Source organism: Mastigoproctus giganteus, chromosome 7 (genome assembly GCF_048544385.1).
Source record: "Mastigoproctus giganteus isolate SK-2022 chromosome 7, ASM4854438v1, whole genome shotgun sequence".
NCBI classification, from domain to species: Eukaryota; Metazoa; Arthropoda; class Arachnida; order Uropygi; family Thelyphonidae; genus Mastigoproctus; species Mastigoproctus giganteus.
Window position 1 is genome coordinate 108,389,315 of NC_143581.1, and position 27,824 is coordinate 108,417,138.

Consider the following 27,824-nt stretch of genomic DNA (forward strand, 5'->3'; position numbering starts at 1 on the left):
CCTCCCTCCACAGGCTAGCGAGTCAATACCTCTGAAGATAGTCTAATTTTTAATGGCAGGACACACTTGTGGATTTAAATAGATTTCCTGTAGGAATATATGCCTGCTGATTCATAGCGGCCGATGAGATCGTGCAAATTGTCTTTTGTATTATGAATGGCTCTACACTTTTTTTTACCCCTACAAACGTTATAGCTTGTTTGATCAATCTATTTTTGCTTTGTCTTTCTTAGGAAAGAAAGGACATATCATGTCCATCTCATTGGTTGAGTGAAGTTCTAAAATTCCATCATCTGAATCATTCTGTTGATCAATATCCAATCTGGTTGAAATCGGTGGTTGCAGTATTCTGGTTTCTGTCACTTTTAGTTTTTATGTTAAAGGCACATCGGCTGGAATGGTTATTGGAGCATTACTGGCTTGTTCAGTTTTTTTGTTGTGAAGTACACTGTTTGGAAGTAGAGAGCATAGAATGTGCCCAATTTGTGATATATATAATTGGAGGAACTGTAACATCTGTTTGAATACTTACTGACTGTCTGCCAAAAGAATGCTACAAAATGTAGCATTCTTTTTTTTCAACTAACATCAGACCCTGAAATATTTCTAATTATTAAATTACTTATTCACAAACATATTAAAGAGGTTTAATGGCTGTGAAAAAATTTTTCAGCTGTCACATATGTACGCATTTGGCTCTGTTTTGATTATGTCTCTTCTCGCCTCTTGTGACTTTGTTCTCCACTTTATATTTCTGTATTTTTTTCCTTGCTTCCATATACCCCAGAGGCTCACATCTGGTGGGTATGGGCTTGGCACACCCAGGGTCCTCAGCTGGATATCATCATTCTTCTCTTTCTTGGCGATTCCTTTCACCACTTTCCTCTTTCTCTCTCTCTCTCTCTCTCTCAGGGTAACTCGGGAATTTGTTTTGGCTCGTGCAGCATAAGCCTCAGGCTGCTTTGCACCATATGGCTAATAATAATAGTTTGCATATCTTGGAGAAAGCCAGGTGATTACCCTTACAATTTGGGCAATGAGGAGTGGCAGCAATGCAATCAGATTGATTGCACTCCTTTAATCCACAATTACAACATTAGCATTACCATTAGTAGAGGCATTTGATGCAAGAAAGCAAGCTTATGCAGCATCAGCCAAAAAAATAAAATAAAATAAATAAATAAAAAATAACCACTTCCACTTCACCCCTCTGTTCGTTCGAAATACCTGTCCAGCTGAGCCTTAAACTTATTTAGGCTATCAACCTCCACGACAAGTGATGGAAGTCTGTTCCACCAACCAACCACCCGCTGGCTAAAGGCAAATTTCCGCACATCTATCCTACATCTTTCTTTCCTCAATTTGAATTTATGCCCTCTCAGGTGATTATTCTGAGCAAGAGGCAGAATCCCATCAGCATTGAGCATGCTCAAACCATTCAAGGCTTTATACACCTCTATCAGATCACCTCGCTGGTGCCTAGTCTCCAGACACTGTAATTTGCAAAACTTAAGCCTTTCTTCGTAAGAGCACCCCTTTGTTCCATTCACTAATCTTGTTGCCCTTCTCTGTACTCGTTCCAGCAGCTCTACATCCTTCTTGAAATGAGGCCTCCAGACCTGTATACAGTACTCTAGGTGTGGCCTGACCATTGCCTTATACAAGGGAATAATCACCTCCTTATCCCTGCTAGAAAAATTTCCTATATATCATTGACAATACACCATGAGCTACTCTTGCAGCCTGTCTGCACTGCTCAGAGAACTTCATATCTGCCTGCACAACCACCCCCAGGTCCCTTTCATTCTCTACCACTGTCAGTGTAGTACCACAGAGTTGATACGTTGCTCTGGGGTTGCTGTTTCCCATATGTAGTACTTTACATTTGTCAATGTTAAACTTCATTTGCCACCTCTCAGCCCATCTGCTCAACCTTTCCAGATCCTGTTGCAGCAGCATAGCGTCAGTAGTGTCCTTGACAACCTGCCAACCTTCATATCGTCTGCAAACTTGGACATTAAGCTTGATATACCATCATCAATATCATTTATAAATACAGAAAACAATAATGGACCCAACACTGAACCCTGAGGGACTCCACTGATAACATTAGTCCACGATGAGGAGTGTCCATTGATTACCACTCTCTGTCTTCTTCCCCTCAACCACCCCTTTATCCATAGCAGCAATTTGCCTCCAATGCCACACTGCTCCAATTTGTGCAGCAGTCTTCCATGTGCAACAGTATCAAAAGCCTTTCTAAGATCCAAGTATATAATATCAAAGTTATTCCCTGCATCCAGTTCTTTTGTGACTGCATCATAGTATCCAATCAAATTGGTCAGGCAAGACGTCCCCTTAACAAAACCATGCTGTGTCCGAGCTATAACTGAAGTCTTGCCTAGATGATCCTGCAGTCCTTCTTTAACCAGTACCTCCATTAATTTTACGGGAACGGAAGTTAAACTCACAGGTCTATAATTACTTGTGTCAGCCTTTGATCCTCCTTTGTGAATTGGGGTCACATTTGCACATCTCCAGTCCATGGGTACCTCCCCTGAGTCCAAGGAAGCTCTCATAATTATGGCTAAGGGTTTGCTTACTCCCTTTGCTGCCTCCTTTAATATAACTGGATAGATCCCATCCACCCCAAGTGACTTTCTTGTGTTTATCTTCAACAATTTCTCCTCCACTTTACTCTCAGTTATTACAAAATTATCTAGCTTACTGCCAGAGTTGAATACACCTCTGGCATTCCCCTTGCTGAATAACTCCTCATGTGTGAATGTCGATGCAAAATATTCATTTAGTTTGTTAGCTACCTGAGCAGGATCATCAACAGTTGACCCATCGATATCACGTGGACCAATCTGATTCATCCCCTTCCTTCTACAGTTTACATAAGTAAAGAACTCTTTGCTGTTTTTCTTTGCATCCCTTGCCAAAGATTTCTCGTAATCTGCCTTTGCCTGCCTAACCTCCTTTGTAACTTGGTTACAGATCAACTTGTATCTATCATAGGCTTCTGTGTCACGTGTTAATTTGTATGCATCCCATGCATTTTTCTTCTCTGCCATATGTCTCATTAGTTCATCTGACATCCATTTAGGCCTAAACCTTGAACAATATTTCTTAGTTGGTATGTAAAGCCTAGTAGCTTCCAAGATAAGTTCTTTGAATGCTTCCCATTTTGAATTTGCTGTTGGTCCCACTGAATAGAATTTAAATACTGTCTCAGACCTCCGCAGTCACCTTTACGAAAGCAAAAACTCTTCCCGTTACCTCTTTGAGTAAATCCCACTTCAGCACACTGTGATCGCTGCCACCTAGTGGTTCCTTTATCTTCAGATTCTTAATGCATGAAGAATCACCACTGATAATCAAATCAAGAGTATTACTCCCTCTAGTTGCCTCCCGAACATGCCCTGGGACATATTGCCTCACCTCGACATGCAGTTTGGAAGTGTCCATATTTTTGGCATGTAGCAGCTGATTGGGTTCAGGCTATAAAGATGTAGATGATCTGCTCTGACATATGTTGGTAGGACAGGAGAGCTAAAAGTGAGGACTGCTCCTTGTTGGAACAAGAATACCATCTTTATGAGTTACAATTCTCCTTGCTTGGATGACTCTGTTCACACAGCTCTTTGATGATTTCCTCCTCTGATACAATTAATAAATCCCATTCTGCGATTACTCTCTTTGAGGAGTTTAGGATGGCACAGGGAGCAACTTTTATTGGTTGTCTGCCAAAAGTAGTCAGCTTTAATAACTTTGCAGAATGCTGGGATTTCATGGTCTCTACAAGAAGACTCCCCAGACTGGAAGTGTCTTCCTGATTTTTGTGAAGCAGGCTCAATGCATTTTTGTACAAGGAATGGGGATAGTTTAATCAAAGGTTGATCTGATAGAGAGAGAGGGCACTAAGGGGAATCCCCTTGTGAGGGGGTTGAGAAAAGTCATTTTCAGTGTCATTTGTAACTCGTCTTGAGCTCAATGGCTCTAAAGGTGGAAACACTGTGTTATCCATCTTTGCTCCTTTTAGTCCTGGAGAGTTGACTACTTCTCCCAGGTTACCAGCCCTAACACAGGAAGCAGCAGCAGAGTCACGAGAGCGACCAAGCAATATAAAAGTTAGTATGTTAATTTAATGGAAAAAAGAAAGATAGCTTTCCTTTCTGAAACTTACAATTTTTAAGGCTAAGTTTACTCTTAATTAATGGGAACACAAGAAAACTTTTACAAATGAACAAAACTGCAGCTTTGAATAAAATGCTCTAGAAATCAGTCAGAGAATAGCTTCATCACTAAAACACTTCGCACCCGTGACCGCCGTCGTCAGAAAAGCAAGCAATGAAAGTGTTAATAGACATACAATAGATGTTCACTTATTCTTGATCGCTTGCTGTTCTTTATGTTATTTTGCTAAAACTGCATTCTGCCTCAGCAAGGGTCACTGGTAATGTGCAAAATACCCAGAGTGCTATACAATTTCCTGAACAATAATTGTAATTTTATTGTTGTAGATTTCAGCAGGAATTATTGGCAGTGTAGTGCCTTTTTAAAATGTACATCAGGAATTCCTCAAAGGAAATGTTTCAGCAAAAAAGTTAGGTGGAACTTTTTTTAAGAAACTCAGTATATCTCAAGAATATGGTTGAAGATGTTACTTATTTTGCTGGTTGCTAAGAATCTACATTTAAGGTTACTTTTTTTTTTTTTTTTAGTTTTATTTTGATCTGTTTTTAATTAATATCAATTAATGCATCATTGCATATACAAAACTTACTTTTGAGATTCTGCATTTTTTTATCCATATATTTTATGGAATCCCAGGTTAAAGTGGCTTTTGACATGTATGCTGCGTGATGTGGCTCCAGAGGCATGAAAATGTAGCATTCTTTTTTTTCAACTAACATCAGACCCTGAAATATTTCTAATTATTAAATTACTTATTCACAAACATATTAAAGAGGTTTAATGGCTGTGAAAAAAATAAAATGTTGACACAATTATACAATTCTCATTTAATATATTAGCTGAAGAGTTTATTAATTTAAAGATTATTGGCATGGTACACTGATGAGTAAATAATAAATGTAAGTCACAAAGACTAAATTATAGATTTAATATTCCGGTATAATTTAGGGCTAAAGCCTCAGGTTACGTAAATAGTTTAACTAATGTACAAGTTAGTGCATTTGCATCATTTCTGTACATAGCCAACTACATAAGTAGTTATAAATTGGCATCATTAAGTATATCTCATATTGTGAATATCTTCACGAGTTGCCATGGTATTGCAACTACCTCGAATGTAATGCTTCACCATAGGAGAAGACTATTGTTACTTATTCTCAGCGGATACCATCACCCATACGGCACCGTATCGGAGCTTATTGGCTCCTCATCAATGGATGGGCAGGTACCCTGGTGTTCCAGTGATGACAACTCAGTTGCGAAGTAGTAAATACACAATATCATAACTACTTATGTAGTTGGCTATGTACAGAAATGATGCAAATGCATTAACTTAGTTAATGTTAAACTACTTACATTAGTTAAACTATTTATGTAACCTGAGGCTTTAGCCCTAAACTATACTGTAATCTAAATTATTCCACACCATCAGGCATCGCTCATATTGTGGATTTATACTTTGCAACTGGGTTGTCATCACTGCAACACCAGGGTACCTGCCCACCCATTGATGAGGAGCCAATAAGCTCCGAAACGGTGCCGTATGGGTGATGGTATCCGCTGAGAATAAGTAACAAGTCCTCTCCTATGGTGAAGCATTACTTATTCGAGGTAGTGCAATACCATGGCAACTCGTCATGAAGTATTCACAATATGAGATATACTTAATTATGCCAATTTATAACTACTTATCTAGTTGGCTATGTACAGAAATGATGCAAATGCACTAACTTGTACATTAGTTAAACTATTTACGTAACCTGAAGCTTTAGCCCTAAACTATACTGTAATTTAAAATACTCCACATCATCACGCATCTCTCATATTGTGGATTTATCCCATCAGCATTGAGCTTGCTCAAACCATTCAAGGCCTTATACACCTCAATTAGATCATCTCACAGGTGCCCAGTCCCCAGATGCTGCAATTTGCAGAACTTAAGCCTTCCATGCAATTTGCACTAATAACATGATAACAGCAACTCTTTCTTCCACTCACCAATCTAGTTGCCCTTCTCTGTACCGTTCCAGCAGCTCTACATCCTTCCTAAAACGAAGCCTCCAGCCTTGCATGCAGTACTCATGGTGTGGCCTGATCATTGCCTGAGAAGGGGACAATCACCTCCCTATCCTTGCTAGCAAAATTCCTGTATATCATTGACAAGACACCATGAGCTACTCTTGCAGCTTGTCCGAACTGCTCAGAAAACTTCATATCTGACTGCACAATTGCCCCCCTGGTCCTTTTCATTCTACACTACCCTAAGTGTAGTACCACCCAGTTGGTACATTACTCTGAGGTTACTGCTATCCATATGCAGTACTTTACATCTGTCGATGTTAAACTTCAATTGCCACCTCTCAGCACATCTGCTCAAATTTTCTAGATCCTGTTGCAGTCGTGTACTATCATTACTGTCATTAACAACCCTGTCAAGCTTCATATCATCTGCAAACTTAGGCATTTACCCTGATATACCTTTTTCAATATCATTGCCGAACCCTGAGGGGCTCCACTAATAACATTAGTCCATGAACAGCAGTATCCACTGATTATCATTCTCTGTCTTCTCCCACACAACTATCCTTTTATCCATTGTAGCAACGTGGCCTTAATGCCATATTGCTCCAATTTGCACAGTAGTCTTTCACGTGCAACAGTATCAAGTGTACAACTTCCACAAGCAAACAATAAATCAATACTAATTGTTGTTTAAAAAGTAGAAACAACAGACTGAAACATTACCTCATCCCACATATACCTCATACACTGACCACAGAAACAAAAGAATAAATAAATAAACCATGCCGCTGCCAAAGTTGCAGCTGTTGGAAAGGCACAAACACGATTGCGGAGGCATTACGTCTGAAAGCACTTAGGCATTTAATGCCTATGAAAACCAATGGTGGTTGAATTAAATCACACTCGCTACCTTCCTTTTATCAAAATTTCTCATTCACTTCTAATATAATATACAGTACCTATATATTACAAATCAGTTGTCTCAGGGGAAAAGAAAACCCAATGAGAGAAATTAAATATTAAGGAATAAGATGTTGTTGGATAGGGTTGAACTTTGAAGGGCCACAAACCACTGTAATACCCACGATTTTTTCGCCTCCGTTGAGAACCCTGATCTAGACAAGGCTGAAGTCATAATTCAAACACAGCACAAATTTGTTAAAGGGAAGTCTTGTCTGACCAATTTCATTGGGTACTATGACCTGATCACAAAGGAACTGGATGCAAAAAATAATTTTGATATCATATACTTGGATTTTAGGAAAGCTTTTGTTACTGTTATACATGGAAGACTACTATACAAGTTGGAGCAGTATGACATTAAGTGCAAGTTGCTACAATGGATAAAAGAATGACTGAGTGGGAGAAGACAGAGCGGAAATCAGTGGATGCTGCTCTTCGTGAACTAATGTTATTAGTGGAGTCCCCTACAAGGGGTCTCAGTCTGTGTAGGACCCATTGTTGTTTTCTGTATTTACCAATAATATTGATGAAGGTATATCATGTTTAATGTCCAAGTTGGCAGACGATATGAAGGTTGGTAGGGTTGTTAATGACAGTAAGGATGGTACACTACTGCAACAGGATCTAGAAAATTTGAGTAGAAGGGCTGCGAGGTGGCAAATGAAGATTGAAATTGAAAAATGTAAAATACAGCATATGGTAGCAGTAACCTCAGGGTAGTGGAGAATGAAAAAGAGCTGGGGTAATTATGCAGTAAGATATGAAGTTTTCTGAGCAGTGCAGACAGGCTTCAAGAGTAGCTCATGGGGTATTGTCAATGATATATAGGAATTTTTCTAGCAAGGATAAGGAGGTGATTGTCTCCTTCTCAGGCAATGATCAGGCCACACCATGAGTACTGCATGCAAGGCTGGAGGCCTTGTTTTAGGAAAGATGTAGAGCTGCTGGAACGAGTACCGAGATATGCAATGAGATTAGTGAGTGAAACAAAGGGTTGCTGTTACCAAGAAAGGCTTAAGTTCTGCAAATCGTGTCATCTGGAGACTAGGCACCTGCGAGATGATCTCATTGAGGTGAATAAGACCTTGAATGATTTGAGCAAATTGAATGCTGATGAGATTCTTCCTCTTCAGCAACATAAAGGAGGGTATAAATTCAAATTGAGGAAAGACAGTTGTAGAATAGATGTGCGGAAATTTGCCTTTAGCCAGCAGGTGGTTGATTGTTGGAACAAACTTCCATCTGTTGTAGTGGAAGTTGACAGCTTAAATAAATTCAAGGCTCAATTAAACAAACTTTTGGTGTGAATGGATGGGTGAAGCAGGAAGGGTTTTTTTTTTTTTTTTTTGGTTGATGCAATATAAACTTTCTTTCTTATGGCTCATTTCCTCTTGTGTCATATGCCTCTACTAATGCTAATGATATCCATTTTCACATGTAAGACTACTGCCCATTCTAAATTTTAGCACTATGAAATTGCCATTTTTCACATATAAATCCTCACAGTGATACAATTTAATTATAACTACCTTAGATAATGTATTTCTTTAACATAGAGCTTTATAGCATTAGCAGAGGCATATGATGCAAGAAAGCAAGCTTATTCAGCCAAAAGCATCAGTCAAAAAAAAAAAAAAAAAAAATCTTCCCATTTCACCCATCCATTCACTTCAAATGTTTGTCTAGTTCTACCTTAAACTTATTTAAGTTGTCAACCTCCACTACAACAGATGGAAGTTTGTTCCAACAATCTACCACCTGTGGGCTAAAGGCAAATATCTGCACATCTATTCTACAACTGTCTTTCCTTAATTTGAATTTACGTCCCCTTAGGTGAGTAATCTGAGCAAGAGAAAGAATCCCAACAGCATTGAACTTGCTCAAACCATTCAAGGCCTTATACACCTCAATCAGATCATCTCGCAGGTGCCTAGTCTCCAGATGCCGCAATTTGCAGAACTTAAGTCTTTCTTGGTAACAGCAACCCTTTGTTTCACTCGCTAACCTCATAGCATTTCTCTGTATTCGTTCCAGCAGCTCTACATCTTTCCTAAAATGAGGCCTCCAGCCTTGCATGAAGTACTAATGGTGTTGCCTGACCATTGCCTTATACAAGGGAACAATCGCCTCCTTATCCCTGCTAACAAAATTCCTATATATCATTGACAATACCCCATGTGCTACCCTTGAAGCCTGTCTGCACTGCAAAGAAAACTTCATACCTTACTGCACAATTACCCCAGGACTTTTACATTCTCCACTACTCTGAGTGTAGTACTGCACAGTTGGTACGTTACTCTGGGGTTGCTGCTACCATATGCAGTACTTTGCATTTGTCAATGTTATTCTTCAGTTGCCACTTTGCAGCCCATCTACTCAACTTTTCCCCTTGTGTCGTTAAGCCAAATAACAACAACTCAACTTTTCTAGATCCTGTTGCAGTAGCGTACCATCCTTACTATCATTAGCAACCCTACCAACCTTCATAATATCTGCAAACGTGGACATTAAGCCATATATACCTTCACAAATCTCATTGATAAATACAGAAAACAACAATGGGCCCAACACAGAACTCTGGGGAACTCCACTAATAACATTATGTTTATATATTCTCACATATTCTGTAACTTTTAGTATCAGTATTGGTAGAGGAAAATGATGGAAGAAAGCAAGCTTATACAGGGCGTCTCAAAAATATTGGTACAAACGTTTAGGGGAGGTAGGTAACATCTAAAGGAATGTGAATCGCATAGGAACAAACTTCATCAGTTCGCGAGAGGGAAAATTTCTGGTTTACTCATTCAAGCAGTAGTCGCCGCACAAAGAGCATGCATCGATACAAACTGTGAGCTGGCAGACATGCACCTAGTGTATGGATTAGCAGAGAGCCCACACGGTGTGCACCCCCATGCGACACAACATCGCTTCGCAATAAATGTGTGGGCAGGTATGGTCGGTGACTGCTTAGTAGGACCATACCTGTTACCATCCCGCATGAACTCTGCTAAATATCGGATCTTTCTTGAATAAGTTCTACCAAGGTTACTTGACGATGTTCCAGCAAATGTAAGATGCAACATTTGGTTTCAACATGACTGGGCGCCTGCCCATTATGGAAGGTGTGTTCGTGACCATTTGAACAAGCGTTTTTTGGCGTCGATGAGTTGGCCGTGGTGGACCCGTTGCCTGGCCCCCATGCTCACCTGATTTATCGAGCCTTGATTTCTTTCTGTGGGGGCCCTCAAATCTATCGTGTATGAATCGCCTGTGGAGACGGAAATGGATCTCATGGCGAAACTCGTCTGCACTGCTGCTACTGTCAAAGAAACTCCAGGTGTGTTCGACCGTGTCCGCCAATCCATGCTGCGTCGGTGTCACGCATGCATCGCGTCTCATGGTGGAACCTTCTAGCATCTGTTGTAACATCATGAAATGCATCCATCTCGTACTCCATTGTTAATATTATGTCAAATAAATGTTTGCCACTAATTACTGTCTTGTGTCATTTCTGCTTCTTGTGCCTCTGCTACTACTTTCCCGTGATGTTTCCGGTTATGGGTTCCTATGCGATTATCAGTCCTTTAGATGTTACCTACCTCCCCTAAACGTTTGTACCAATATTTTTGAGACGCCCTGTAAAGTACAACAACAACAACAAAAAAAAAAAAAAAAAACATTCCACATTCACCTGTCCAGTCCATTCCATCCAATAATTTATCTAGTTCTTCCTTAAATTTATTCAAACTACCCAGATGTAAGTTTGTCTCTGCAACAACAAACAGAAGTTTGACACAACAATCATATACCTGCTGGTTGAAGGAAAACTTACATACATTTGTCTTGCAACCATTCTTTCTTAATTTGAAATTATGCCCCCTCAACATGTGTAGGCTGAGCAAGAAAAAATATACCATCAGCAATGAGCTTACTCAATCCATTCAAAGCCTTAAACACCTTGATCAAATCTCCTCAGAGGTACCTAGTCTCCAGATGCTGCAAATTGAAGAAATGAACCCTTGATAAGAGCACTCTTTTGTTGCCCTCACTAATCTTATTGCTTTTCTCTACACCTGTTCCATCTGATCAACATCCTTCTTAAAATGAGGCTTACAGACCTATACACTCAAGATGTAGCCTAACTATTGTCTTGTAAATGGAATAATCATCTCCTTATCCCTATTAGCAAAGTTCCTGTATATTATTGACAAATCCATGAGCTGTCCTGGCAGCATGTCTGCACTGCTCAGAAAATTTCATGTCTCTCTGCACAATGAACCACAGCCTTTTCATTTTCCACTACAATGAATGTAGTACCACACAATTGGTACATTACTCTGGGGTACTTACTGTTACTCATATGCAATACTTTGTTGTCGATGTTAAACTTCAATTGCCATTTTTTCAGTCCATCTGCCTAACTTTTCTGGATCTTCTTTCTGTAACTTACCTTGCTTACTATAATTAGCTAATGCTGTTGCAATGCAGTGAAGTATATATTTTAATCAGAAATTCCTTCTCATCAAAAGGAACATGCTAAACATCTGTTTAAGACATTAAATTTAATACCATTTCACTTCTTTTCAAGGTAATTTTCATTATGATAAGAAATCATAATGAACATGGTCTTTATATTTAAGTTGACACTTAACATTTCTGAAAACTAAGCTGGTAGCATCCTTCTCGACTATGTTTGTTGTCCAGAAGATGTAGGATTGCCATCAATTTTATGAAATAAGTTTTGTGGTTATTATGGATTCCTAATTTTTTTAATTTTTTTAAATTTCTTTGTGATTATTAAAATAATTAACTACGATAACAACAAATAGAGAATTCAATGTTACATTCAAAATAAGCCAATAATAATTGGTAGAAAACTGAATCAATTTTACCTCCAACCTTTTTAATGCAACAGATCCATTTATCATGTCTCGGAAACAAATTGGTAATATTTTTAAACCATGGGACACTATGGAATTGATCATTAACAGAGTAAATGCCTGAAAAATTTTGTGAATAACAATAATGAGATAACTAAAATCACTGCATCATTTCATATATTTTTATATTTGCAAAAATTAATGAATATTAAATAACATTTCATACTGCATTGTGAAAAACAAAAAGTTCCTTTATTTTGAAAATTTTCATAATGAAAATGATTGCTTTATTTTAAGTTAAATAATGTCTACTTAATGTTTCTGATATCCCACTGGCATTTTGTTTCTTAGTTAAAAATTCAGTTCATAATTTTATGGTATATTCTTCAATATTATGATCATTTTATAATTAAATTACTGCAGTATTTTTAACAGTTAATTCTGTAATATTTTGTAAATTTCATTTTTACTTTAACAATGGTTGATACAAGGTCCACATTGAATAATTCGTCCAATGACAGAAATGGACTTGTGAGGAAATGGCTATATGCAATTCCAACAGGCAATTCACAAGTTAATTGCTTGCATAGCCTGTGGCATGTATTGAAACACTGATCCAGCTGCTAATCATAGCTCAACTGATGATTCTTTTCCTTGTTACTCATATATGGATTGCACTAATCCCAAATTACAAACTGGTGCACTCCCTTCTTATTGGCCTATCCATCCCCTCTAATAGCTTGACTACTTCTTCTTTGAATTTATTCAAACTACCCACTTTCACAACACCAGATGGAATAGATGAATTTGAGTTGCTGAAATAACAGGTGCTTGCCTTAAAGCCAAATAAAACTAGGAATGCATCAAGTACCTAGTACCTAGTACAAAATATCTAGTAACCGGCCAGGTAATGCATTCCAAATTCAGGTGCTACAACAGAACAGTCATGCATACTTTTCTAATTCATACATATTGCATAAATATATACAGTGTTATAACTGCATTGGGATATACGTTTAGGGTTATATTTTGTATTGGAATTTCATTTAACTTAAATAGAAATCATGACTCAGACCAGAGCAGCAAAGCAAAAGGCTCAAACTAATGGAAGTGCTGTGGCCAGGGGAGAACTGAGGGGGGTGAAGCTGTCCTCTGAATCACAGTCTATTGAAATGCACTGCTTGTTTGATGTCTGTGGAGCAATCAGGAATGGGACATGATATTGCCAAGGGGTATGTCTTTGTGTGTGTGTGTGTGCGCAATGTAAGGAGTGTGAGGAAATCAGGCAACAACTCAGCATTGTTATGGGCTTATATGAGAGCTTGAAGGATAGGGTGAATGCCCTCGAAGGATTTAAATTGAGGGGGCCCATCAAGTTCTCAGCTGCCCAATCAATGCCAGAGCTTGCCCTTTAACATCACACAACACAGCAGCAACTCACAAGGCAGAATGCACTGGTCCCAAAGGAACATGTTGTTGTAGGTGACTATTGTCAGGGAAACGGGGAACATATTGTGCAAAGAGGATAGATGGAAAAGGACCAGGGTATATTTGCCAGGGGCAATTGTTGATTACTTTGTAGAGATATCATCTTTTAAGGGCACAAAGGGTGATATTGTACACGTTGGCACTAACAATATTAAGAGTAGAAGACCGGCGGAATTACTTCAAGTACAAGTCAATGCTGAAAAAAAGCTGTGAGTTAGGGTTGAATTTGAAAGTGTCTGCAATTCTGCCCAGACACAATAGGAGGGAGTATATGATGAGAGCCTTGTCGATCAATTCAGCCCTGAAAGATTATGCAAAGCTCGAGGGATAGAATTTTTCTCAGCTTGGTCTGCGCTTGTTAACAGGAGAGACTGTTTCTACAGGGATGGGATACACTTAAATAGAAAGGGTGCAAGAATATTTGCTGATGCCATCGAGGCAGAGTTAGGTGGGTCAGAAAACTGCTAGCTGGGGGAGATACACGAACTAATAGATTAACAGTAGCCGCTGCAGAGGCAAAAGTGATTCTTGCACTACTTCTTTGAAATGCAAATGAGCAGCAGCCTAGAAAGCAAGGAAATGGGGATTTCCAGTAATGCTGGGAGTCATAGTGCAACAAGTAAATACATGGGCTGTGTTAGGGTAACTAAGAGTAGAAACAGGTGCATGTATACTTGCACGTGCACCAATACTAGGAGTACAGTTAACAAATTCGATGAGCGTGAAGTGCTAGTCAATACATCAAAGGCAGATATTGTTGGGATATCAGAGACGTGAGGTCACAGAGACATAAGCAGTGCAGAACTGGAATTTGGGGAATACAATGTGTACAGAAAGGATAGACAGGACATGAAGGGAGGAGGGGTTATGCTGTTAGTTAAGAAACACATAAAATCTAAGGAAGTGCATCCAGTTGATGTTGGTAGGCAAGGCAATGTTGAGTATGTTTGATGTGACATCAGCACTGTGAAACGAAAAACGAGAGTAGGTGTGTGTTATAGGCCTAAAGAATCTGATGAGTATAATAAGCAATTCTGCAGAGAAATAGAGTGGGCAAGTAAATTAGAGTGTCTTATAATGGGGGATTTTAATTTCCTGGATATTGACTGGAACTTGAGTTGGTCACTCACACATTAGCAAGGCTTTTGTGGATTTATTGGATAATTGTTTTCTACAGCAGCATATTGGGGAGGCAACTAGAGGGAGTAATACTCTTGATCTGATTATCAGTAGTGATTCTTCATGCATTAAGAATCTGCAGATAAAGGAACCACCAGGTGGCAGTGATCACAGTGTGCTGAAGTGGGATATACTCAAAGAGGTAACTACCATCAAGGGTAAAAGGAAGGGTTTTTGCTTTCGTAAAGGTGACTGTGGTAGTCTGAGACAGTATTTAAATTCTATACCATGGGACCAAATGAAGATGTTACCAACAGCAAATTCAAAATGGGAAGCATTCAAAGAATAAATCTTGGAAGCTACTAGGCTTTTCATACCAACTAACAAATGTTGTTCAAGATTTAGGCCTAAATGGATGTCATATGAACTAATTAGACATGTGACAAAGAAGAAAAATGCATGGGATACATAAAATAACAGGTGACACAGAAGCCTATGATAGATATAAGATGGTCTGAAACCAAGTCTCAAAGGAGGTTAGGCAGGCGAAGGCAGATTACGAGAAATATTTGGCAAATGATGCAAAGAGTTCCTTACTTATGTAAACTCTAGAAGGAAGGAGATGAATCAGATTGGCCCACTTGATATCGATGGTTCAACTGTTGATGATTCTGTTCAGGTAACTAACAAACTAAATTAATATTTTGCATCTACATTCACACATGAGGAGTTATTCAGGGAGGGGAATGCCAGAGGTGTATTAAACTCTGGCAGTAAGCTAGATAATCTTGTAATAACTGAGAGTAAAGTGGACGAGAAATTGTTGAAGATAAACATAAGAAAGGCATCTAGGATAGATGGAATCTATCCAGTTATATTAAAGGAGGCAGCAAAAGAAGTAAGCAAACCCTTAGACATAATTATGAGCTTTGTTTGTTTCTTATTTGGTTTTTAGGAGCATAAGCAACTAAGGCCATATTGCTCTGGGGATATGCGGTGGTCATTCCCTGACCTTTCCGCATCCTCCGTATTTGGTGGTCATGGGCTCGAACCCCGGTCTAATCAAGAAGCGTGTGCTATGCACTGGTGCTCCTGCTCACCTGGCTACGGAGGTACCTATTATGAGAGCTTCCCTGGACTCAGGGGAGGTACCCATGGACTGGAGATATGCAAATGCGACCCCAATCCACAAAGGAGGATCAAAGGAAGACACAGGTAAACATAGACCTGTTAGTTTAACTTCTGTTCCATGGAAATTAATGGAGGCACTGGTTAAAGAAGCATTGCAGGATCATCTAGCAAGACTTCAGTTATATGTTATTGTTATTTGCTTTTTTTTGGAGCATTAGCAACTAAGGCCATATTGCTCCGGGGATATGCGGTGGTGATTCCTTAACCTTTCTGTATCCTCCGTATTGGTGGTCACGGCTCGAACCCCGGTCTAATAAAGAAGCGTGTGCTACGCACTGCTGCTCCTGCCCACCTGGCTACAGAGGCGCCTACATCAGTTACAGCTCGGACACAGCATGGGTTTGTTAAGGGAAAGTCTTGTCTGATTAATTTGATTGGATACTATGATGTAGTCACAAAGGAACTGGATGCAAAGAATAACTTTGATAGCATATATTTGGATCTTAGAAAAGCCTTTGATACTGTTGCACATGGAAGACTGCTACACAAATTGGAGCAGTGTGGCATTGGAGGCAAATTGCTGCTATGGTTAAAGGGATGGTTGAGTGGGAGGAGACAGAGAGTGGTAAACAATGGACATTGCTCTTCGTGGACTAATGCTATTAGTGGAGTCTCTCAGGGTTCAGTGTTGGATCCATTGTTGTTTTCTGTATTTATAAATGATATTGATGATGGTATATCAGGCTTAATGTCCAAGTTTGCAGACGATACGATGGTTGGCAGGATTGTTAATGACACTAATGACATTATGCTGCTGCAACAGGATCTAGTAAAGTTGAGCAGATGGGCTGAGAAGTGGCAAATGAAGTTTAACATTGAGAAATGTAAAATACTACATATAGGAAGCAGTAACCCCAGAGTAACGTATCAACTCTGTGGTACTACACTGACAGTGGTAGAGAATGAAAAAGACCTTGGGGTAATTGTGCAGGCAGATATGAAGTTTTCTGAGCAGTGCAGACGGTCTGCAAGAGTCTTGTCAATGATATACAGAATTTTTCTAGCAGGGATAAGGAGGTGATTATCCCCTTGTATAAGGCAATAGTCAGGCCACACCTTGAGTACTGTATACAGGTCTGGAGACCTCATTTTAAGAAGGATGTAGAGCTGTGGAACAAGTACAGAGAAGGGCAATAAGATTAGTGAATGGAACAAAGGGTTGATCTTATGAAGAAAGGCTTAAGTTTTGCACATTAGAGCCTGGCACCTCCAAAGTGATCTGACTGAGGTGTATAAAGGCTTGAATGGTTTGGACATTCTCAATGCTGATGGGATTCTTCCTATTGCTCCGAATAATCGCCTGAGATGGCATAAAGACGGTTGTAGGATTGATGTGCCGAAGTTTGCCTTTAGCCAACGGGTGGTTGATTGCTGGAATAAAGTTCCTTCTATCGTTGTAGAAGTTGATAGATTAAATAGATTCATGGCAGAACTTGACAAACATTTGAGGTGAGTGGATGGGTGAAAGGGTGTTTTTTTTTTTTTTTTTTTTTGGCTGATGCTATGTAAGCTTGCTTTCTTGCATCATGTTTCTTTGCTAATGCAAGAAAATTTAGTTTTATTGAGATCTTCTAGTCTTCAGAGAGCAATAATTAATGATATTATCAACAGATTGTCAGATTTTAAGGGGGTGTAAAGAGAGCATTATTATTCATATGAGGATTAATGATATTAAGCACACATGAACTGACAATTCATTGAATAAATATTGGATATTGCTGAAAAAATACTGCAAGTTAGGTCAGAATGTGTACATGTCTGCAATTCTGACCAGGTACGATAGGAGGGACTATATGATGAAAATCTTGTAGATAACTGAAAAATTTAGGGCCTGTGCAAGGATTTTGGGAGAAAATTTTTTATCCGCATGGCTCGTTGTTTGATTTTTTTTTTAGGAGCGTTAGAAACTAAGGCCATATTTCTCCGGTGATATGCGGTGATCATTCCCCGACCTTTCCGCATCCTCCATATTTGGTTGGCACAGGCTCAAACCCTGGTCTAATCAAGAAGCGTGTGCTATGCACTGCTGCTCCTGCCCACCTGGCTATGGAGGCGGCATGGCTCACCTTGTAGGTAGAAGGAATCTATTTTGTAGAGATGGGATATACAGCAACTCCCCGACTTACGTAAGGGTGACATTCTGCGGAAAGCTACATAAGCCAGAATTTCCCCCATGCTTGTGCAGCACTTGCAAATGTGCTCGCTGAATTGATTGAATCAAAAAAGAAATGTTCAATGAACATGTAAATAGAATTATTTATTACATTTATTCAATTTTTTATCTCATGTCCAGGAAAAATTACAAAAGCATGCAATTTAAAAAAAATTCAAAAATAATAAAAATTACAAAAAAAAGAGAGGAGACAGGCATAATGTCAGTAAGTTTTACCTCTTGAGCATCACTGCCAGAATTGACATCTTCAACTGATAAGTACACCGCTGTGAAGGTTGAGGGCTGTGGAGATTTAGAAGGGGTCGGCTGCTCAACCTTATGAAAGAACATAATGGATGACTAGATGGTGGCTTTTTTCTTTTCCTCATAGATTTCTTTATAGCAAGCAAGCATATCATTCACCCCTCTGTTAACTTTTAAGAATCGTTCGCTGTCAGGATCCATCTTCTCAAACCTTGCCATTGCCATCTCTCTGGTGATGAAGTGTCCCGGCTTCTCATTTGGTTCATCTTGAGTTTCGTCAGCAATTTCTTCTTTCACTATCGCTGCCTGCAAGTCAATAAGTACTTCGTTAGATAATTCCTTCACTTCTTCCTCTATTAACTCCTCCACCTCTTTGGCATTAACCTCCAACTGAAGTAACTCTGCAACTTTTACAATCTTATCTGTAACCTCTTCATATTATTCGTCTATTTCAAATACTTTGAAGCCTTTTACATGCCGTGGGCATATTTTCTTCCATGCTCCATTTAAACAACTTTTAATAATTTCGGCCCATGTCTTATTAATGTTTAAGATGGCGTGGTAAATACTGTAAGATTTCTAAAAGTCTCAACCTAAAATTTTTCTCATCGTCTACTGCAGACAATGCCTGAGCAAATGTTTGCGTAAATAGTATGATTTTAAATTCAAAATAACACCCTGATCCATAGGTTGGATGAGTGAAGTCGTATTTGGCGGTAGAAATATGACTCTCACGTTTGAATTGGAAGCATTATCTAATAGAAGCAAAATCTTGAAAGGAACATCATTGTCTTTACAATATTTTTCAACCTCGGGAATAAAGCAGTATTTAAACTAATCCTCAAAGAGAGAGAGAGAGATATTGTTGTCCATGCTCTCTGGTTCGATCGGAAATGCACAGGTAGGGTGGCTTTATTGATCCCCTTAAATGATGAGGATTTCCAGAATGGTACACAAGCAGTAGTTTTAATCTGTAATCTCAACTAATCTGTAAGGACAACTAATGCTGACATAAAAAGTGCTAATGGAAATGTGGAATCACCCAGCAATAGGGAATGGTCAACTTCAGTCAGTATGGTAGGTATAATAAATTTAGAAAGGATAGGAAATACAGAAGTGGTGAGGGTAGGTCACACTTCATATCAAAAGCAGTCTGAGTGCGACAAAAGCTTTCACAGCTTCAAAATTTCTGCATGCATGCTTGTAAAAAATCTGTGTGGTGCAAGTTGGAAAGAAAAGTGTAACGGCAGTGGGAGTAATCTACAGACCAGAAGATTGTGAAGCTTATAAAGAGATTCTCTACATGCAAGTGGATAGGTAAGCAAGTGTGAATGTCTTATTTTGGATGATTTCAATTTGTCCCTAACTAACTAGAGTAAATGGGAGGGAAAATCACTATGGGGAACAAAACCAGATGACTTATTTCTATCGACATGTTGGGAAAAGTACAAGGAGCTAGAATACATTGGACTTGATCATAGCCTCCAAACCTGATGACATATAGGGCTGAAAGTAGATAAACCATTAGCAGCAAGTGATCATGAAGTTCTAAGTTGGATGGGGGTAGAGAGAACAAAGAATGAGTGCAAGTGACTTTTCAAGTATATCTTTACAAAGAAAAGAAGAACAAATAAGATCAGACCCTTGTGTAATGAGTGTGGGGAAAGTCAGATAACTCAGCTGATATTTACAGATGAAAGACTCTTCATGATAAAGGTCTTTCATCTGTAAGAGACTCTTCGTGATTAGGTAAAAATGTGTAAATGAAGCTCGGAAGAATGAAATTATCAATATTGAAATTTCAGATTATTTATTACTCAGAAGACATTTCATTAGACTGGAGCCAATGAATTGCAGGTAAGTAAAGGCAATTATAAGAGTGAAGTGGGTGACTAATGAATAGTCAGTCTGATCTCAGTAGTAGGGAAAACTTTGGAAAAAATGATTATTCTAGAAATGGAATTCTGAAGGAAACACAGCAGGATTTTGTAAAGGGAAAATCATATTTAGCCAGCCTAATTAGCTATTTTGACAGAGTTACTTATGAGTTGAATGTAGATATTAATTTCAATACTGTTTACTTGACTTTCAGCAAAGCATTTGACTCAGTCCCACATGAGAGGTTAATGTATAAGCTGGAACATGTTGGAATATCAAGGAACAACTTCAGATAGATTTGGGGGGGGGGGGTTAGACAACACATGAGGTGCATAACTAAGGTGTATAAGACTCTGAGAGGAGAAAGTAAAATGAATGAAGGCAACATTTTCACTATTATAAATGATTCCAGAACTAGAAGACAAATTCAAATTATGGGGAAACAGGTTTAGACTAGATGAAGGAAGTTTTATTTTAGTCAGAATAAGAATAAGAAATACTAATTCTTCACTATGTTTGGTGGGCCATACAACATTTTACTGCTGGTGCAAGGCAATTCTCAATTGCAACTAGAGGAAACACTGAAATTCAAGGGTCAGCTGGATAGGTACCTAAGTGAGAGCAGGAACCAAATAGGTAGTTTATTTTATTTTATTGTTTATTTATTATTATTACTTTAATTAATTTATTTATGCTTTAATGGGTGCTAGTGGAGCTAAGTCAGTAGTCAAGTACACACAGACTAACCGTATCTAGTGAAAAATGCAAATATCCTTTGGAAGGGGTACTTATCAGTTAATCAAAATCCAGTGACTGACTGAATGGTGTACAGTTACAGTGTTTAAAAACAATTAAGTATTTAGGTTTGCAAATAGACAGACACCTGCATTTCATCTCCCATATTAATTACAGAAAAAATCCAGAAAAAAAAATCCTTCATTTTGTTGAATTTATTGCTAGGGTGATGAGAAAGGACTGGGGTTTAAAAGATATGGTGTTAAACCTCTTTTATAATTGTGTCTTTTTATCAATAGTGAGTTATGGAGCTCATCTGTGGATTGGCTGTGTGTTACATAAAAAAAAAAGAAATGTGAGAAAGTTGTTTTCAGTTCAACATTTAGTGTTACTAAAAATGACAATGGCTTGTAGAACAGCACCCAATGTTGCTCTGCAGGTAACAGCGGGATGGCTACTGCTAGATTTATTCTTAATTTTCAAAGTGATGTGTTACTATGTGTGGAAGGGAGTGCAGTACAAAAATATGAATATAATAACAGAGGTGGATGCAAGTTATAAGGAAGAAAAGAAATGCATCTGGTATCAGTTGGAGGGTTACTGGCAGGAAAGATGGAACTGCAGTACTAAAGGGATAATAACAAAAAAATTTCTTTCCAGCAGTAGACCATAAGGGTAGAGGACAACCCAAATGATTGAATCCAAACTTACAATCATTTCTAAGTAGAGATCACAGATCTTTTTTTATAAAACTGAGCAAACTTGTAATTAGCAAGAGGTCTATGTGCAGATGCACAGCACTGGAAGACTGGAATCATGTTTTTTTTTATGTATGCAAAGACACAACAACTTGAGAAATGAGCTAGTGCATCAATTGCCATGTCTGCACAGATTGGAGAATGGCTGTGGGAAAACTAATAAAATGAAAGGACAGTTTGCATGCATTTCAACTATTTGCTACACAATTTTTTCAGAGAAGATGAGTATTACTACAACTTGAGGAGCATCACATGTGACTGACTGAAGTGTTTCAAACTGTTCTTGGCAAATTATGGAGGAAGTGTAAAGTTCAGGTTTATGGAAGACACACACACACAGCTAACATGATTTCACTGTATTGTACAGGCCACTTATATTGTACAATGTTGTAAATAGGTGTGGGGTTGCTTGGCTGGAAATGCATAGTTTAATTTTTAAAAAAATAAATAAATAAGTAAGTAAACAGTGGTCTTCAAATTCATAAAGGAAAGTCTGCTGGAAACAAAACTAAGTTCATAATTTACCAAATTACTTCCAGTGCTATAGAGTTTCTGATGAATATTAATATACTTAAATTTGTAACATTTATTGGGCTGAATCAGCATACAATCACCTTGATGGAATAACACTGGCAGAACTGCACTAATGCTACTGCCTTAAAAAAAAAAAAAAAAAAAACATTAAGGTTATTATGAGAGACTGGTTATTAGTTTTGTGAGATTCAATGTGGTCAAGCTGCTGTGCTTTTATTTATCAGCTCAAGATCACGGTTTGCATTAATTTCAAAGTGGGCAGCAATCTGGGATTTCCTTAGCAGACCAGGTGTAGCCTACCTATTTTTTCATTTTATTTATATTTTTGAGATACTGCATATGAATACAGCCATGAATGAATGATGGTACTGATTAGTTCACCATCCAAAACCCTGTGTAACATGGGTGCAGAGACATACTCTTGGGATATGTCTATGTACTCATCTCTTTTTGGCATTTAATAATTACAATTGACAAGGATAGTAGCACATAATATACATTTATCTTTTGAAAATAAATCTTTATTATTTTCTAAAATGAGGAAGTATATCACCTCTCAGCTGTATCATTTAGATTGTTTTCGATTTTACATTTACCTGCCTTTGGCCACCACCTAATCTACAGTCTACAGCTATATAATTTTTTCACACCAATTGCTTTCTATAATATTTAAATATCTTAACATGTATAAATTTTATTTCAGAAACATATATAAACATTCTCTTTTCTAAAAAGTTCTTCTTTCCAAGAACTAATAATAATACAAAACTGAAAAAAGTCATAAAGAGAACTAAGATATTTCAAACTGTTTCAATTAACTGGAAACTCTGTATCAGTCAAGTAAGGACAATTCTAAATAAACAATTTTTTTTTTTTAAGTTAAAAAGGGTGCAATAGGTTAAGCTGTCATTCAAACAGTATTGTAAGAGTGCTTATGAAATGCTTATTAATTTGACAGTAAACTTAGAATAAACTTTGCTTATATACCCAGGTTTCTACAGAACAAAACTTAAGTTCCATTGAATCTGGTAACTGAGCCTCTTTCTTCCTGTTCTGCATAAGCAATTCTTTGACAAGAATTTTAACTGTCTTCTTCCTATACTGTGACTTCAAGCTGCAACTGGCTTACAAAAGAAAGAAATTTGTCAAAAAATACAATGATTCGCCAAACTCCTAACAGATATCTTTGGGAAGAATGCTGTTGATCACTGGAATAAACTGCCTCCCAAGGTGGTTGAGGTAGAGGGTTCAACAAAGTTCAAGGCAAAATTGAATAGTTACTTTTTTTTTTTTTTTTTTAGCAATGGACATTTTTTTAAAAAATGTATTGTATGTCTAGAGGATTGACAAATAGTCCAAATAGTTCCATATAATTTGAGTTGTATTTCTCTGTAGGCAAACTCAAACACACGATTGCTACTTCTACAACTATGTGGAATATCAACTGCAAAAATGGACATCATCTGTGAAAGTACAAGCATTTTTGAATTTTGACCGAAAGAATTAGAATGGAAAAAAAAAAAAAAATATATATATATATATATATATATATACACTTGGTCGTCAACTTACGACCTATGCGACTTACGACCGACTGCACTTACGACCACAAAAAAAAATAAAAATAAATAAATGAATAAATTAATAATAAATCAGGAAGTCACTACCGAGGACATCCATAACCCAGGTGAGGAGGCACATCGATGACGGGAGGCCTGAGGACAGCACCAGGCACATACACTCAGTCGCTCTCTGTCACATACACCCAGTTGCTTTCAAGCCTCTGTTGCATGTGGTGTATTAATTAAAATTCTACTGAAATACCCATAAAATGTTTAGTAAAAGGAAAATGCCTTCATCTACATATACGCCAGCTAAGAAGTCAAGGAAAACTATTGATTTAGAGTGCAAAATGAAAATTATCCAACAGTATGAAGGCGGAAAGAAAGTCAATACGATAGCACGTAACTTGAAGTTATCACATTCCACGGTATCGACGATACTTAAGGACAAAGAAATAATTCGGGAAGCTGTGAAAGGTTCTGCACCTATTAAGTCTACAATTTTAACCAAACAACGGGGCAGGAACCCATCCATGAAATGGAGAAATTGTTGTTTATGTGGATGGAAGATTTAATACAAAAAAATACACCCATGAGCCTTCACACAGTGCAAGCAAAGGCTAGAAGTTTGTTTCAGAGTTTAAAATCACGCCCCGGAGACGATTACGCAGAAGATTTTCAGGCTAGTACTGGGTAGTTTAAGCGTTTTAAAAAAAGATTTGCTTTGCATAATGTCTCTATAAATAAACATCTCCTACCACAACCCAGCACAAGCAAAGATTAAAAATTGATTTTGTAAATTTCATTTGTATTAATTTTTACATTAATTTTAGATTGTATTTTTGTGTTTACAGTACATTATGTACAGTATTATTTTTCGCATTATGTACAATATAATTATAGATTGTAGTTTTGTTTTTTTATAAACAGTGAATAATAAACCAATTAAAATGTAGAGAATGTTTGAATTTAACCTCATAGAGAGAGATAGCCTAGGCATAGAAAAGAAGGTATGTACAGTATCGCTAAGTAAAAGATAAAAACATTACTGTATTTAAAATGAAAAATAAAAGATGATAAAAATTTAAAAGATTATAAAAATAAATTATAAAGATGATAAAAAGATTAGAAAGGTTAAAAAATACTGTTAATAAATATATGACCAACATACGACCAGATCGACTTACGACCTGTCAGTCAGAACAGAAGTCGGTCGTAAGTCGACAACCAACTGTATATATATAGACCGATGAGCCAAAACATTATGACCAGCGAGCCATTATGAAGGTGAACTACACAGTATAAAAAAACGCCTGATACTGAGCTCCATTAATCAGTGTTACTCTTGTTCTTCAGATGAGGAAGGCAGCGGACTTAAGTGAGTTTGACAAAGGCCAAATTGTAATGGCCAGATGACTGGGTCAGAACATATCCGAAACAGCACGGCTGGTGGGATGCTCACGGTCAGCCATGGTTAGTACCTACTGAAAGCGGCCTGAGGGGGGGAAACCCATGAACCACTGGCAAGGTGTTGAATGACCACGGCTCATTTGACTGAATTGACAAAGGAAACATTTTCATATTCTATTAGAAGCATGAATCTGTAAACAAAAAAATAATGATGGATCATAATGTTTTAAATCTTCCAAAACAATTTGCTATACTTTTTTACCTAAAGCATTACAAACAATGGCAGCAGATTTCACCCAAAATTTTCACCCATGATATTTTTGGGTGAAATTTTTGAATCGTTGTAAAGTTTAGATTTATAATGCTACAATCTAATGAGTTATAAGAATGGTGATGCTTAATTGAATGATGAATATGAGTTATTTCAGCTGCAGTAACTAAATCCTCTTCTTTCATATTATTTTTCACAAGAAACTATCAAGATCTGAAAAATTTGCCAATTTATGAGCTTGTGAGTCTTTATGCTGAGTAACTGCTAAGATGCCCATATAACCAACTTTAAATACATTTCTGCATAGGCGACATCTCGCCTCATGAGGATCATTTATTGAAGCTAGCCATTCGTACTCATGCTCCCAATTTTTGTTATAAGAACAAAGCCTCTTCTTCTTTTATGGGGGAAATTCCATTTTTGATGGCTAAAAAATAGAAGGTTTGTATATAACATGAAATATGTAGGTGCCTATAACCATATAAATGAAATAGATAAATGTTTTTTTTGTAAAGTTATAGGAAAAACAGTTTAAACAAAGTCACTGAACTCTATATTATAAAAAGTGATATTTCCAATACTTATGACGTTATTAATTATCTACCAGTCGCATGATTTTTGTGAAAATTAGATCATGGCCACACAGGTGCAAGTTTTTATGCTTTGTCAAAAAAATATAATTTTATTGAGATGTATGAAGTTAAGTGCATGGTGTTAGTGAAACTACATATATGAGCCAGTGAGTCTAATAATAGGTTAAGATTATTTCTTTATGGTTCATTTCTCAGTGGCAGATTTAGCATTTGTGGGTGTTTTTAACATATCCCCTGTTAAAGCTTTGAAATGAAATTGTAATTTTTTGTCAATTTGGAGGGCACTGCACATGTGGGGTCTGAAGCACATGCCTCCTATGCCTGTGCGGAAATCTGCCACTGCTATTATGAGACACAGACAATGAATAATGAAAATAAAGGACAAGGACAATTTGGCTAAAATAAAGGATTGTCTTTTGAAATAAAGGACATCTGGCAACCCTAGCTGCATCCAATATCAGCTGAAATAAATAAATATAGGTATTCTATATTTATTTATTTCAGTTCCTGAAATAAATAAATGTATCAGGAACTGCGCAATTCCTGATACATGGTCAAATGTAGTCTCCTGATGAAATACCTGATCATGTATCAATATTTATTTATTTCAGCTGACATCAGATCAAGCATATTTGCCTTACCTATATTCGACAATTTTCTAAATATGTTTTCCCCCCATATCTGATGATAGCTATAACACTATCATTTTATTTTCATTTTCAATTTATTTACATTTTATTAGTATTTTGATGTACTAATTTTATTTCACAGTTCTCCCACTTTCTATTGGCTTGGTAATTCAGCCCATAATTCTATTAATTCATCTTAACCTTTAAGGATATTAACATTCTTTCACCTTTCACAAATCTACTACACTTCTTTTTCTACTTTCCACACCCTTCTAGTTACTGGCACTTTGTGTAACTTTCACATGCCGTGAGTGGGTGCGAAAGTACGTGTGAACAGGCGAAGTTTTTACGGCTCCAGCAAATAGAGAAGTTTTTGCTTTTTTATTGACTTATTAATTTATTTTTTAGAGTTGCTTTATATTCCTAGTAACAATACTTTAGTTTAAATTGAATTTAGATAGAGATTTTGTAGGTTATTACTTAGTATCGGTAAGGGTATCAAATCCACGTGTGGACAGGTTTTGCAGCTCCCGCGAACGAAAAGTTTTTAGTTATACTTGGCTGCTTTATTGACTTAGTTGTTAGATTAAATTGTTTTCTATAAGTAGCTTATAGATCTGGTCAAGCTCTGTGGTTTATTTTGAGTTTAGATAGCGCGATTTGGAAAGTAAATAATACCTCGTGTCTGTAGATTGACCATACATAACTTGCCGCCATTGTTATAAGATACAACATGTGCTAGCGTAAGGTTTAACGGAAAACTAGATAGACAGTATAGTAGTATCAATTAATCAGTAAAATTTATTAATCTTATTAAATTTCATTGTCAATTGAATTGTACTTTTTTAACTAAACAAATATAGTGACCTAGTTATTACAAACGTAACATCATAAATTAATACATATAAGTTGACAGGGGATAAGAAAGTCATATAACATAACTCGGAGATAATATTTTATACCAAAAGTACATATATATAGTGTTATAACTGCATTAGGATATAGGTTTAGGCTTATATTTTGTATTGGAATTTTATTGAACTTGAATAGAAATCATGACTCAGAGCAGCAAAGCAAAAGGCTCAAACTAGTGGAAGTGCTGTGGCTCAGGGGAGAACTACAGGGGGGGCGGTTGTCCTCTGAATCACAGTCTATTGAAATGCACTGCTTGCTTG

At 37.4% G+C, this 27,824-nt stretch overlaps 1 protein-coding gene across 1 annotated transcript in view; it reads right to left on the minus strand.

The window, feature by feature from the left end:
- Positions 1–27,824, minus strand: part of LOC150083139 (ATP-binding cassette sub-family C member 5-like) — a 278,483-nt gene that overhangs the window by 161,301 nt on the left and 89,358 nt on the right. Inside the window, exons 6-7 of the mRNA XM_090378404.1 lie at positions 12,078–12,185; positions 4,790–4,925 (exon numbers count right to left, since the gene is read on the minus strand). Of these exons, the coding sequence (XP_090234530.1) occupies positions 4,790–4,925; positions 12,078–12,185 (244 nt within the window). The remainder of the gene's footprint in view (positions 1–4,789; positions 4,926–12,077; positions 12,186–27,824) is intronic.